We start from the raw sequence: 12,641 nt of genomic DNA, 5'->3' as shown, positions 1-12,641 counted from the left end.
TCCAGGTGGGTCCAAGGAGTTCTTACAAATTAAAGAGGGGAAGAAGACTCAGAGTCAGAGGAGATATGATGAAAGCAAAGTTAGGAGTAATGAGCGAAAGGGGCTGATGAGTGAAGGAATGGGAGCAGCCTCTAGAAACTGGGAAAGGCATGGAAACAAATTCTCCCCTAGAGCCTCTAAAATGAATGCAACCCATTTCAGTCCCTCTGACTTCTGGAACAGTAAAGTTATACTTGTATGTATGTGTGTGTGTATGTATGTATATATGTATGTATGTATGCATGCGTGCATGTATGTATTGAGACAGGGTCTCACTCTTCTGGAGCAGTAAAGTTATACATGTATGTATGTATGTATGTACTTATTTATTTATTGAGAAAGGGTCTCCATCTCTTGCCCAGGCTGGAGTGCAGTGGCACAATCTCGGCTCACTGCAACGTCCACATCCCAGGTTCAAGCAATTCTCCTGCCTCAGCCTCCCCAGTAGCAGGCGCCCACCACCATGCCTGGCTATTTTTTGTATTTTTAGTAGAGACAGGGTTTCAGCATGTTGGCAGGCTGGTCTTGAACTCCTGATCTCAAGTGATCACTCACCTCAGTCTCCCAAAATGCTGGGATTACAGGCATGAGCCATTATGCCTGGCCCAGTAACGTTATGCAGTTGTGTTGCCTTAAGCCACCAAATATTTGGTAATTTGTTACAGGAGCAAGAGGAAACGAATACAGCCAGCAACTATTTTAGGACAGTTAGAAAACCTCAAGTATCAAACCCCACTTTTCTTTCCTTTCTTTCTTTTAACTGTGGCCTGGCTGGCCTAGCCTAGCTACAGCTGGTCTTCTTCTTCTTCTTCTTCCTTCTTCTTCTTCTTCTTCTTCTTCTTTTTTGAAACGTGGTCTCACTCTGTTGCTCAGTCTAGAGTGCAGTGGCATGATCATAGCTCACTGCGGCCTCGACCTCCTGGGCTCAAGAAATCCCCCGCCCCTCAGTCTCCCAAAGCACTGGTATTATAGGTGGGAGCCACTGCACCCAGTCTGAACCCCACTTGTCTTTGTACTTCTGGTCCCCAGGAGAGTCCTTCACACTTTCTGACTTGTCATACACCAAGATGGCAAATAGATATTCAGGAATTGGAAGGACAAGAAAACCAACCTTTTGGTAAAGACTTTGGCATTTATATCTTTTATTTAAATATTCATTTCACTATTTTGAAAGTTTCCCTTCCAAATCACAGCTGTAACTAAAATCCAACCATTCCAGGAAATAGAAATATCAACTTGGGGGCTTCCTGAGAATGTCAGATTGTGGATTGCGAGAGTCAAAAAGAGATTTTCCAGTCCAACCCACTCACTGGACAGATGAGGAAACTGTGGCTGAAGCGAGGGTGGGTGTCTGGGAGTAGGGAGGGGGCGTGGGCCCTGGTGGATGGTGCTGGAGCCACCTTGCAGCCACCACCTGGGCACCCCCTGGCCCTACCCTGGTCCTCCCCATCATGGCTGCTGTTGGTACTGGCTCTCTGTGGCCGTGTAGAAGTCATCCAGCACACTCTGGATGTATTCGAAGGTCGGCCGCTCCTCCGGACGGTTCTTCCAGCAGCGCATCATGATGTTGTAAAGCTCCTCTGGGCAGTTCTCCGGGCGAGGCATCCGGTATCCACGCTCCAGAGCTCGGATCACTTCGGGGTTTGACATCCCTGAAAAGGAGCCGTGGAATTAAAAAAGGAAGCGGTTGGGAAATGAGAGCCCAGAGGTGGCAGGCCCTGTGGCCTCCCCAGCAGCCATCACTCCCCACCTCGCTTGCAAGCTGAGCCCCTCCCACTGTGAAAGCCAGAGACTTCCACCCTCAGCTTCACTTGCAGCTAGGTCATAGGCCCGGGACCCAGTTTGGGCCAATGGGAGCGGATGGGGAGGTCTGCTGGGAGAGTGCCAGGAAAGGTTTTCCTCCCGCTTAGAGGAGAGGCTTTGGAGAACGCACCCTTCCTTTGAACACTGTGAGATACTTATGATACTTGGAGCTGCAACAACCATCTGACAACATGGAGAAGACCATCACAGAGACAGGAACCCAGAGTCCTGACAGCTGCTGAACTGCTGAACTAACCAGTCACCCATGGCAGATGGGGAGTAATAGCTTGCTTCTGTTTCAGTTACTCTTTGTCTGTTATTTTGTTGCTTGCTGTGGAACACATCCTAATGGATTTAGCTTCTACTGTGTGTTGCCTAGTTTTGACTAGTGCACCCTCAAGACAAAACAGTCAGGTGGTCAGATTCAGTGTCAACCTATGGATGGGACTATTTTCTTGTTCAATTTAAGTTTTTATTAGTTATTCATAAGAATAGCCATTCAATATCTGTGATCCCCAATTTTATATTATTAGTCTCAAATTCCAAACTCATGAACTCAAGTGCTTCCTTTACTTGGATGTCTCTATACTTAAGTCATCTCAAACTTAACAGAGCTAAAACAGAGCTCTTCAATTTCTGTCCCTAGACCATTACCCACCCTATGGTGCAAAGCCAGGGTAATCATCCCTGATTCTCTCTCTCTCACCTCCTAAGTCAGCAAGTCAGATCTTCTCTTCTTTTGAAACGTAGCACCAGTTCATCAACGTATGCCAGTCACGAATGCCACCACCCTGTCCAGACCATCATCACCTCTGCCTGGGCCACTGCTGTGGCCTCCTCAATGGCTGCCACCCTGTTCCCCTTCTCTCCCATTCACTCTCCACGCTGAACCAAAACATCGCTTAAAAATGGAAATCACCAGCCTGTCAACATAGCAATACCTTGTCTCTCAAAAAATTTAAAACATTAGCTGGGCATGGTAGTGTGTGTCTAATCTCAGCATTTTGGGAGGCCAAGCCTGGAGGATCATTTGAGCCTGGAAATTAGAGACCAGGCTGCGCAATGTAGTGAGACCAAGTCTCTACAAAAAAATAAAAAATAGCCAAGCATGGTGGCACATGCCTCTGGTCCCAGATACTTGGGAGACTGAAGTGGGAGGATCACTTGAGCCTAGGAAGTCGAGGCTGCAGTGAGCTATGATCGCACCACTGCACTCCAGCCTCGGTGACAGAGTGACACCTTGTCAAAAAAAAAAAAAAAAAAAAAAAAAAAAAAAAAAGAAAGGTGGAGAAAGGACAAGATCTGATTCACAGTTTAGAATTATCCTGGCTGTGAGTGGAGAATCGGCTGTAGGATGAGGAGGGAGAAAGCAGTATGACTGATGAGGAGGCTGCTGCACCATCCATGGGAGACGACACTGGCCTGGATGCAGTGGAGACTGTGGGGTTCAAAGTGGTGAGACGTGGGATATGTTTTGGAGTTGAGTGGCCAAAATCTTGTGACTGCGCCGTTGTCACAGGGGTGCGGCCAGGCACGGTGGCTCACGTCTGTAATCCCAGCACTTTGGGAGGCCGAGGCAGGCAGGTCACCTAAGGTCAGGAGTTTGAGACCAGCTTGGTCAACATGGTAAAACCCCATCTCTACTAAAAATACAAAAATTAGCCAGGTATGGTGGCGGGCGCCTGTAATCCCAGTTACTCAGGAGGTTGAGGCAGGAGAATCGCTTGAACCCGGGAGGCAGAGGTTGCAGTGAGCCAAGATTGTGCCATTGCACTCCAGCCTAGTGACAGAGTGAGACTCTGTCTCAAAAAAAAAAAAAAAGTCATAGGAGCGAGAGAGAAGGAAGGGCCAAGGAAGCCCCCAGATTTCAGGCTTAAGACATTGGATGGATGGAGGTGCCTTTAACTAAGATGGGAAAGGTGAGGGAAAGTTAGGGGTGAGGATCAAGAACTCAGTTTGAATGGACATGTTGTCTAGATGAACCCATTGCCAGGATGTCCTGGAAGCAGCCCCGAGCTGATGTCCTTTCCCTACCTGGGTAAGGGATGCGGCCGTAGGTGACGATCTCCATCAGCAGGATACCAAAGGACCAGACGTCTGACTTGATGGTGAAGGAGCCAAAGTTGATGGCTTCAGGAGCTGTCCACTTGATGGGGAACTTGGCCCCTGCAGGGTTGAACAGAGCAGAGTCAGGGGAAGGTTGGGGAGCTATGAGGGTTGGGACTCTGCTAAGGTGGGGGAACAGGCAAGGGCAACAGTTGCCAACATCTGCCCATGCAGACCTGCAATTCCCCTGTTACATGGCCTCCCTGTGGAAGCAAGGGACATCCATCCTGAGGACAGATGGCTAAACAAGGAGGAGTGGGCAGAGGGGCCTGGGGTATGGCGTGGAAGTTCACTCTAGAAGCCTCTTCGTTGATTCAGCTGATACCCCAGTTAACTACAACTCCGAAGAGTGGAATCCCAGAGGCCACAGCTCTTTGGGGACAGAAGGAGGCTTCAGAGGGCCTTGAGTCCAGGTTGCAGCCAATGTCTCAGTCCTCTCACCCCAGGCAATGGGAAAAGGGAGGATTCTGGCTCCCAGCCCATGAGGTTTCCACCAGTCACTGTGTGTCTCCCCCTTTACCCACCCCTCCTCCCACCTAGTCTGACATGGGTTTAGTTAGCCTTTTCATTTTTTTTTTTTTTTTTCTTTTAGAAGCAGGGTCTCACTCTATTGCCCAGGCTGGAGCACAGTGGCACAATCATAGTTCACTGAAGCCTCGAACTCCTGACCTCAAGCTATCCTCCTGCCTCAGCCTCTCGAGCAGCTGGGTTCACAGGTGTGCCCCACTATGCCAAGCTAATTAAAAATTTTTTTGGCCAGGTGCAGTGGCTCATGCCTGTAATCCCAGCACTTTGAGAGGCTGAGGAAGAGGATCACCTGAGGTCAGGAATTCGAGACCAGCCCGGCCAACCCTATCTCTACTAAAAATACAAAATTAGCTGGGTGTGGTGGCAGGTGCCTGTAGTTCCAGCTACAGGCTGAGGCAGGAGAATTGCTTGAACCCAGGAGGCGGAGGTTGCAGTGAGCTGAGATCATGCCACTGCACTCCAGCCTGGATGATAGAGTCAGACTCCATCTCAAAAATGAAATAAAATAAAATAAAATTTGTAGAGACAGTGTCTTATTATGTTACCCAGCCTGGTCTCAAAACTCCTGGGCTCAAGCAGTCCTCCCACTTTGGCCTCCTAAAGCACTGGGATTACAGGTGTGAGCCACCGCACTGGGCCTAGTTATCCTTTTTTAGTGTTTATCTTAATTATATCATGGTTGGTGAACATGGTCTATAGAATATTGTTCTTTGGAGTTTGTTGAGACCTGCTTTATGACTGAGTACACGGTCAGGTTTTGAAAATGTTCTGTGTGTGTGTTTGTGTGTGTGTGTGAGAGAGAGAGTATGTGTGTGTATATGTGTTTTCTCACTTCCTCCTTTGGATCTAGAGACTTTTCTTGATTTCCTGCTTATCTTCTTCTGGTTTAGACATTATACATTCTACTTTTATTCCTTTAGTCATTACCCTTATTTATTTATTTATTTATTTTTTGAGATGGAGTCTCGCTCTGTCACCAGGCTGGAGTGCAGTTGTGCTATCTTGGCTCACTGCAAGCTCTGCCTCCCGGGTTCACGCCATTCTCCTGCCTCAGCCTCCCAAGTAGCTGGGACTACAGGCGCCCACCACCACGCCCGGCTAATTTTTTGTGTTTTTAGTAGAGACGGGGTTTCACCGTGTTAGCCAGGATGGTCTCGATCTACTGACCTCATGATCCACCCGCCTCAGCCTTCCAAAGTGCTGGAATTACAGTCATGAGCCAACGTGCCTGGCCCTATTTATTTATTTTTTTTGAGACAAGGTCTTGCTCTGTTACACAGGCTGGAGTACAGTGACATGATCTTGGCTCACTGCAGCCTCAACCTCCTGGGCTCAAGCGATTCTCCCACCTCAGCCTCCTGAGTAGCTGGGACCACAGGCTCACACCACCATGCCTGACTTATTTTTAAATTTTTTGTAGAGATTGCCCAGGCTGGTCTCGAACTCCTGGGCTCAAGCAGTCTGCCCATTTTGGCCTCCCAAAGTGCCGGGATTACAGTCATGAGCCACTGTGCCCGGCCTAAAATTTTTTTTTATTGTGTTATAACATACATGAAATAATATGCACAAATCTTTAATATCCATTTTGCTGCAGCTTTATATATGTATATACCCTTGTAATCACCATCAGGTTGGGGTGTAGAACATTTTCAGCAATTCAGAAGGCTCCTTTCTGCCTCCTTCCAGTTAATACCCCCTTACTTAAGGTGACTGCAGGCTGTGCATGGTGGCTCATGCCTATAATCCTAGCACCTTCAGAGCCTGAGGCAGGAGGATCACTTAAGGCCAGGAGTTTGAGACCAGCCTGGGCAACACAGTGAGACACTGTTATCTACAAAAAACAAAAAAAAATTAGCTGGGCATGGTAGCACATATCTGTAGTTTCAGGTACTCGAGAGGCTGAGGTTGGAGGATTGCTTGAGCCCAAGAATTGGAGGCTACAGTGAGCTATGCTCTCACCCCTCCACTACAGCTTGGGTAACAGAGCAAGCACTTATCTTTTTTTTTTTTTCTTTTTCCTTTTGAGATGGAGTCTCACTCTGTCACCCAGGCTGGAGTGCAATGGCACAATCTTGGCTCACTGCTGCAACCTCCACCTCCCGGGTTCAAACGATTCTCCTGCCTCAGCCTCCCGAGTAGCTGAGGCTACAGGCACCCGCCACCACGCCTGGCTAATTTTTGTATTTTTAGTAGAGACAGGGTTTCACCATATTGGCCAACTGGTCTCAAACTCCTGACCTTGTGATCCACCTGCCTTGGCCTCCCAAAGTGCTGTGATTACAGGCATGAGCCACTGCGCCCGGCTGCACCCGTCTCTTTAAAAAATAAATAAGACTGGCACGGCCGGGCGCGGTGGCTCAAGCCTGTAATCCCAGCACTTTGGGAGGCCGAGAAGAGCGGATCACGAAGTCAGGAGACTGAGACCATCCTGGCTAACCCGGTGAAAGCCCATCTCTACTAAAAATATACAAAAAAAAAACTAGCCGGGTGAGGTGGCGGGCGCCTGTAGTCCCAGCTACTCGGGAGGCTGAGGCAGGACAATGGCGTAAACCCGGGAGGCGGAGCTTGCAGTGAGCTGAGATCCGGCCACTGCACTCCAGCCTGGGCAACAGAGTGACACTCCGTCTCAAAAACAAAAACAAAAACAAAAACAAAAACAAAAACTGGCACAGTGGCTCACGTCCATAATCCTAGCACTGCGGGAGGGTCAGGTGAGTGAATCACTTGAGGTCAGCAGTTCGAGACCAGCCTGGCCAACATGGTGAAACCCTGTCTCTACTAAAAATACAAAACTAGCCAGGCATGATGGCGCGTGCTTGTAATCCCAGCTGCCTGGGAGGCTGAGGCAGGACAATCGCTTAAACCCAGGAGGTGTAGGTTGCAGTGAGCTGAGATCGCGCCAGTGCACTCCAGCCTGGGCAGCAGAGTGAGACTCCGTCTCAAAATAAATAAATAAATAAATAAATAAATAAATAAATAAATAAATAAATAAAAACTAAGCTAACAGAAAATAAAGGTGACTGCAATTCTGACCTCTAGTGCTATAAAAATTTTTTGCCTGTTTCTTTAATAGCGTTATGGAGATAGAATGCACAGACCATACATTTCACCCATTTAAAGTGTATAATTCTGTGGCTTTCAGAATATTCACAAAGTTGTGGATTTTAGAATATTTTCATCACATTTCCTTGCAAAAAACCCACAGAAGTCACTCCTCATTTCTCCCAACTCCCCACTGCCAGCTGTAGGCACCAATAATCTACTTTCTGTCTCTTTAGATTTGTCTGTTCTGAGCCAGGCGTGGTGGCTCATGCCTGTAATCCCAGCACTTCGGGAGGCCGAGGCGGGCAGATCACTAGAGGTCAGGAGTTTGAGTTCAGCCTGGCCAACATGGTGAAACCCCATCTCTACTAAAAATACAAAAATTAGCCGGGCATGGTGGTGCGTGCCTGTAATCCCAGCTACTCAGGAGGCTGAGGCACGAGAATCGCTTGAACCTGGTAGGCAGAGGTTGCAGTGAGCCAAGATTGAGCCACTGCACTCCAGCCTGGGGTAACAGAGAAAGACTCCATCTCAAAGAAAAGAAAAAAAAAAGATTGCCTGTTCTGGACTTTTCATAGAAGAGGAATTATACAATATGTCGTCTTCATGTTGACTTTCCTTTAACATAATGTTTTTAAGGGTCATCTTTGTTCTAACCTGGCATAGTACTTCATTCCATTTTATGGCCAAATAATATTCCATTGTATGGATATACCACATTTTCTTTATCTGTTCATAAATTGGTGGACATTAAAGCGCGTTGTTTCCATTTTTTGGCTATTAGGAAGAATGCTGCCATGAATGTCCGTTTACGAGTTTTGTCTCTTTTTGGATTTCACAAAAATGGAACCAATTGGCATCTACTATTTTTTTTTTTGGTCTAATTTCTTTCGTTTTGATATTATACCTGTGAGAGGTACCCATTTTGGTGCATTTAGCATTGGCTTGTGCTTTTTTCTTTCTCTCTCTCTCTCTTTTTTTTTTTTTTTTTTTATTTGACAAGATCTTGCTCTGTAGACCAGGCTGGATGCAGTGGCACGATCATGGCTTACTGCAGCCTCGACTTCCTAGACTCAAGTGATCCTCTCACCTTAACCTCCTGAGTAGCCACAACTACAGGCATGCGCCACCATGCCTGGCTAATTTTATTTTATTTATTTATTTTTAAAATTTATTTATTATTATTATACTTTAAGTCTAGGGTACATGTGCATAATGTGCAGGTTTGTTACATATGTATACTTGTGCCATGTTGGTGTGCTGCACCCATCAACTCGTGGCTAATTTTAAAATTTCTGTAGAGACTAGGTCTCCCTGTGTTGCCCAGGCTAGTCTTGAGCTTCTGGGCTCAAGCAGTCCTCCTAAAGTGCTGGGATTACGGGCGTGAGCCACTGAGCCTGGCCGGTTTGTGCTTTTTCATCACTGCGTGGTATTGTATTTTGTGAATGTACCACAGTGTATACATCCATCCTCCTGCTATGGACATCTGGATATCCTCCCATTTTTGTCTGTTATGCACAAAGCTGCTCATACCCTTAATTTCAACATATATTTGCCCACTTCCTCTAAAATCTATCAGTACTTCTCAATCTGATCTAAAATCTCCTCAAAATCTCTGGGTGAGACTCTGAAGTTTAGGACATTATCCAGAAAGATCCACCAAGCTCAAGAATGCACAGCTAATACGAGGGCAGACCCTTGCATTTTACCAATCGCTCTCACAGGTATCAACTCTCAACAATCACAACCATCCAAATGGGCAACGTGGGGCTGCTTGGCAGCGTTCCCTACCTTCCCGAGCTGTGTACTCATTGTCCTCAATGATCCGGGCCAGGCCAAAGTCAGCAATCTTACACACCAAGGATGCAGAGACCAAGATGTTGGCGGCTCGGAGGTCTCGGTGGATGTAGTTCCTCTGCTCGATGAAGGCCATGCCTTCTGCAATCTGCACCCCAAACAGAGACACCTTTGTCCTCAGACCTGCCTACACCAAGATGGCCCCACCAGAAAGCAGCAGAGAGGTGTTTAAGTGGAAGAAAATGGGAAATGTCTGCACCAGCCCTCCCTCTTTTGTCAGGAGGGCCCCAGGGCTCAGGGTGGCATTCGTCCATCAATCCATTCAGGTTAGGGGGATCCCTAAGGCCTGGGCCAGTCTGGGGGATTCTCAAGAGTTTCAAGACTTCCAGAGAGCACTTTGAAATGTTCTCAGGGAAAAAGCTATGGGACTATTTCTCTGGGACCTATTCTTCCAGGAACACACACACACGCGCGCACACACACACACACACACACACACACACGAACCCTAGGATACTATGAAGAGCTTTCACCTTCAACTCTCTTTCTGGGGACAACCTAGGCTCATGTCATATTCTGCTATACCTCTCCTATCTTCCTCATGCCCCAGCCTGGGTAAGGAAAATTCACCTATTTACTCAAAAGAAATCTACTGAGTGTCTTGTGGGTGCCAGACATGTTGCTTGAACAGGTGACGAGCTAGGCAAAGCCCCTACAGGTGGTAAGTACCATAAAGAAAAGATAAAATAGGCTGGGCATGGTGGCTTACACTTGTAATCCCAGTACTTTGGGAGGCCGAGGTGGGTGGATCACTTGAGGCCAGGAGTTCGAGACCAGCCTGGACAACATGGCAAAAACCCATCTCTACTAAAAATACAAAAAGAAGATGAGCGTGGTGGTGCACGCCTGTAATCCCATCTGCTCAGGAGGCTGAGACACGAGAATTGCTTGGACCCAGGAGGCAGAGGCTGCAGTGAGCTGAAATCGTGCCACTGTCCTCCAACCTGGGTGACAGAGCGAGACTCTGTCTCAAAAAGAAAAAAAAAATAAAACAGAGTAACAAAATATGACCTGTAGAGAGCTTTTTCAGATTGGGCGTTCAGGGAAACCTGCTTTGAGGGGGTGAGATTTTAGCAAAGATCTGAATGGTGATAATAATAAGTGTGTCCCATAAGAATATTCTAGGCAGAGAGAACATTAGGTGCAAAGGTGTGGAGGTAGGAAAGAGCTTGGGTGTTCATGGAACAGCAGAGGCCAGTGTGGCAGCAGAAGATGCCACAGAGAGAGTATGGAGAGTTGAAGTGGAGAGGAAGGCCGCCAATCATGAACTGCCTTGTAGGCCAGGAGAGGAAGGTGGGTTTTATTCTGAGCATGCTGGGGAGATATTAGAGGCCTTCGAGCAGGAGCGTGACATGTTCTGATGTACATTTAAAGATCACCATGGCTGCTGAGTGAATAACAGACTGCGGGGAGGATTCTTATTCACGCCAGGGACCCTAGAAGCCTCTGATGAAAACACAAGGATTATATCTTGCAGACATTTTTACTTACAAGGGTTTGGACAAGAGAGGTTGAAGATGAACCCTCAGATGCCCAGAAAGCAGCACTTTTGGTTTGCAAACTGGGTTATGAGCTCTTTGAGGCAGGAATGACCATGATCTCTGTTTTACAGACATGGAACCACTTGTTCCAGATCACACCACCAGGAAAATTCTGAATGTCAGACTCAAACCAGTCTGAGGACTCCCAATCCAGTGCTTCCTGCTGCCTCTAAATAACCCAGCACTCCAGTGCTCCGGCGGACTGCAGCTGGGTGCAGTCTGATGAAATTATTCTGGAAGCCAGGGCGTCTGACCAGACAGAACAATCAAAGCACCACCGGCGGGCTTCTCAAGGTCTGAGGCAAGTGGGTGGAGCACTTGCAAGGAGTGGACAGCAGGGGGCACCCGAGGCAGTTAGAATGGAGACCCATGCTTTTCTTTTTTCTTTTCTTCTTTTTTTTATTTCTTTTGAGACAGGGCCTTTCTCTGTCACGGAGTACAGTGGTGGGATCACGGCTTACTGCAACTTGTGCCTCCTAGGCTCAAGCAGTCTTCCCACCTCAGCTTCCGAAGCAGCTGATACTATAGGTGCATGCCACTATGCCAGACTAAATTTAAAAAGAACTTTTTTTTTTTTTTTTTTTTTTAGAGAGAGACGAGGTCCCACTACGTTGCCCAGGGTGGGCTCAAAGGCTCCTCCTGCTTCAGCTTCCCAAAGTGCTGGGATTACAGGCCTGAGCTGTCACGCCCAAGGGAGACCCAGAGACCCAGATTTTTCAGTAAAAACTTGGAAGAGACTCTAATTTTGTTTGAAATAGTTAGATGTGGGAATGAAATGGGGATGAGGTTGCCAGGGTGGAGTGAGACAGCATCTTGGCCCTCGGAGTGTGGGAAATTTATGGGTCCTTAGATGAACAGTTAACAAAAATTATTATGCTAATGGAAGGCATCATAGCTTATTTATAAGATGATACTTAAACACTTACGTGACATTTACAATGTGCTTTGGAGGAGGCACTTTTGCTATCAGCCCCATTTCCACAGACAAGAAAACTGAAGCCCAGAGAAATAGGTAAGTGGCCCCAGCTTACACAGCTTGCAAGTTGTGGAGCCACGGATGGAGCTCCAAAAGCGCTGCTTGGGGTCCACACTTATCTGTTACTCGGCCCAGCCTTTTTGCCTCGCTTTTCTTCTGGAGCAAGCACTAAACTAATGCCGGTAGTTACCACTGTTTGATCCTCACTGGCAGATGCCCATATGCTACTGATTTTCACAGGAGCTCAATGGGGCAGGGATGACACCCCACTTAGGAGACAGCAGAGGGTAATCGCTTAATGGCTCTGGAGCTGGACCAACTCAGCTTGAGCGCTGCAGCTCTGTGATGTCTAGCAAGTTGTGTCATCTCTCTGTACCTCACTTTTCTTCTCTGTAATAGCACCTGGTTCCAAGGGGTCATGTGAAGATGAATCCCCTAAGCCTACGTCAAAGGCTCAGTAGAGTGTTTGGCACATAGTTAAGTATTTATTTCAAGAGTGGCTCCCGGTGCTCCCAGTGGGGGAAAGTGGCACTCAGAGAGGTTAAGCAACTTGCTCGAAGCTACACAGGCAGAGGTGAGATCAAAACAAAACTCTATGTGACTCCTAAGCCCAGATGCTAATAGTGTTGCTTCTCAAGGATTTGCTGACTGAATGAATAACGAGTAGGTTTATTGGGCCCAGATGTAAGCACTGCAGGTTGATAAGGTGGTGAGATTTCATGACCCCCAAATAGGGTGCCTTGAAACTT

The 12,641-nt window shown here is 47.4% G+C and overlaps 1 protein-coding gene across 5 annotated transcripts in view; it reads right to left on the bottom strand.

Annotated features, from left to right (window-relative positions):
• Positions 1–1,151: 1,151 nt before the first annotated feature.
• HCK (HCK proto-oncogene, Src family tyrosine kinase) overlaps positions 1,152–12,641 on the bottom strand; it is a 48,920-nt gene continuing 37,430 nt past the window's right edge. For all 5 annotated transcript variants that reach the window (XM_003904891.4, XM_021921159.2, XM_031656649.1 and 2 more), the window contains 3 exons: positions 9,310–9,463; positions 3,877–4,008; positions 1,152–1,691 (listed from right to left, as the gene is read on the bottom strand). In XM_003904891.4, the coding sequence (XP_003904940.1) occupies positions 1,489–1,691; positions 3,877–4,008; positions 9,310–9,463 (489 nt within the window). In that variant the 3' untranslated portion in view covers positions 1,152–1,488. The remainder of the gene's footprint in view (positions 1,692–3,876; positions 4,009–9,309; positions 9,464–12,641) is intronic.

Source organism: Papio anubis, chromosome 16 (assembly GCF_008728515.1).
Source record: "Papio anubis isolate 15944 chromosome 16, Panubis1.0, whole genome shotgun sequence".
Classification (NCBI taxonomy): domain Eukaryota; kingdom Metazoa; phylum Chordata; class Mammalia; order Primates; family Cercopithecidae; genus Papio; species Papio anubis.
The sequence above is the reverse complement of the archived record's forward strand: the minus strand, read 5'-3'. Positions and strand labels throughout refer to the sequence as shown.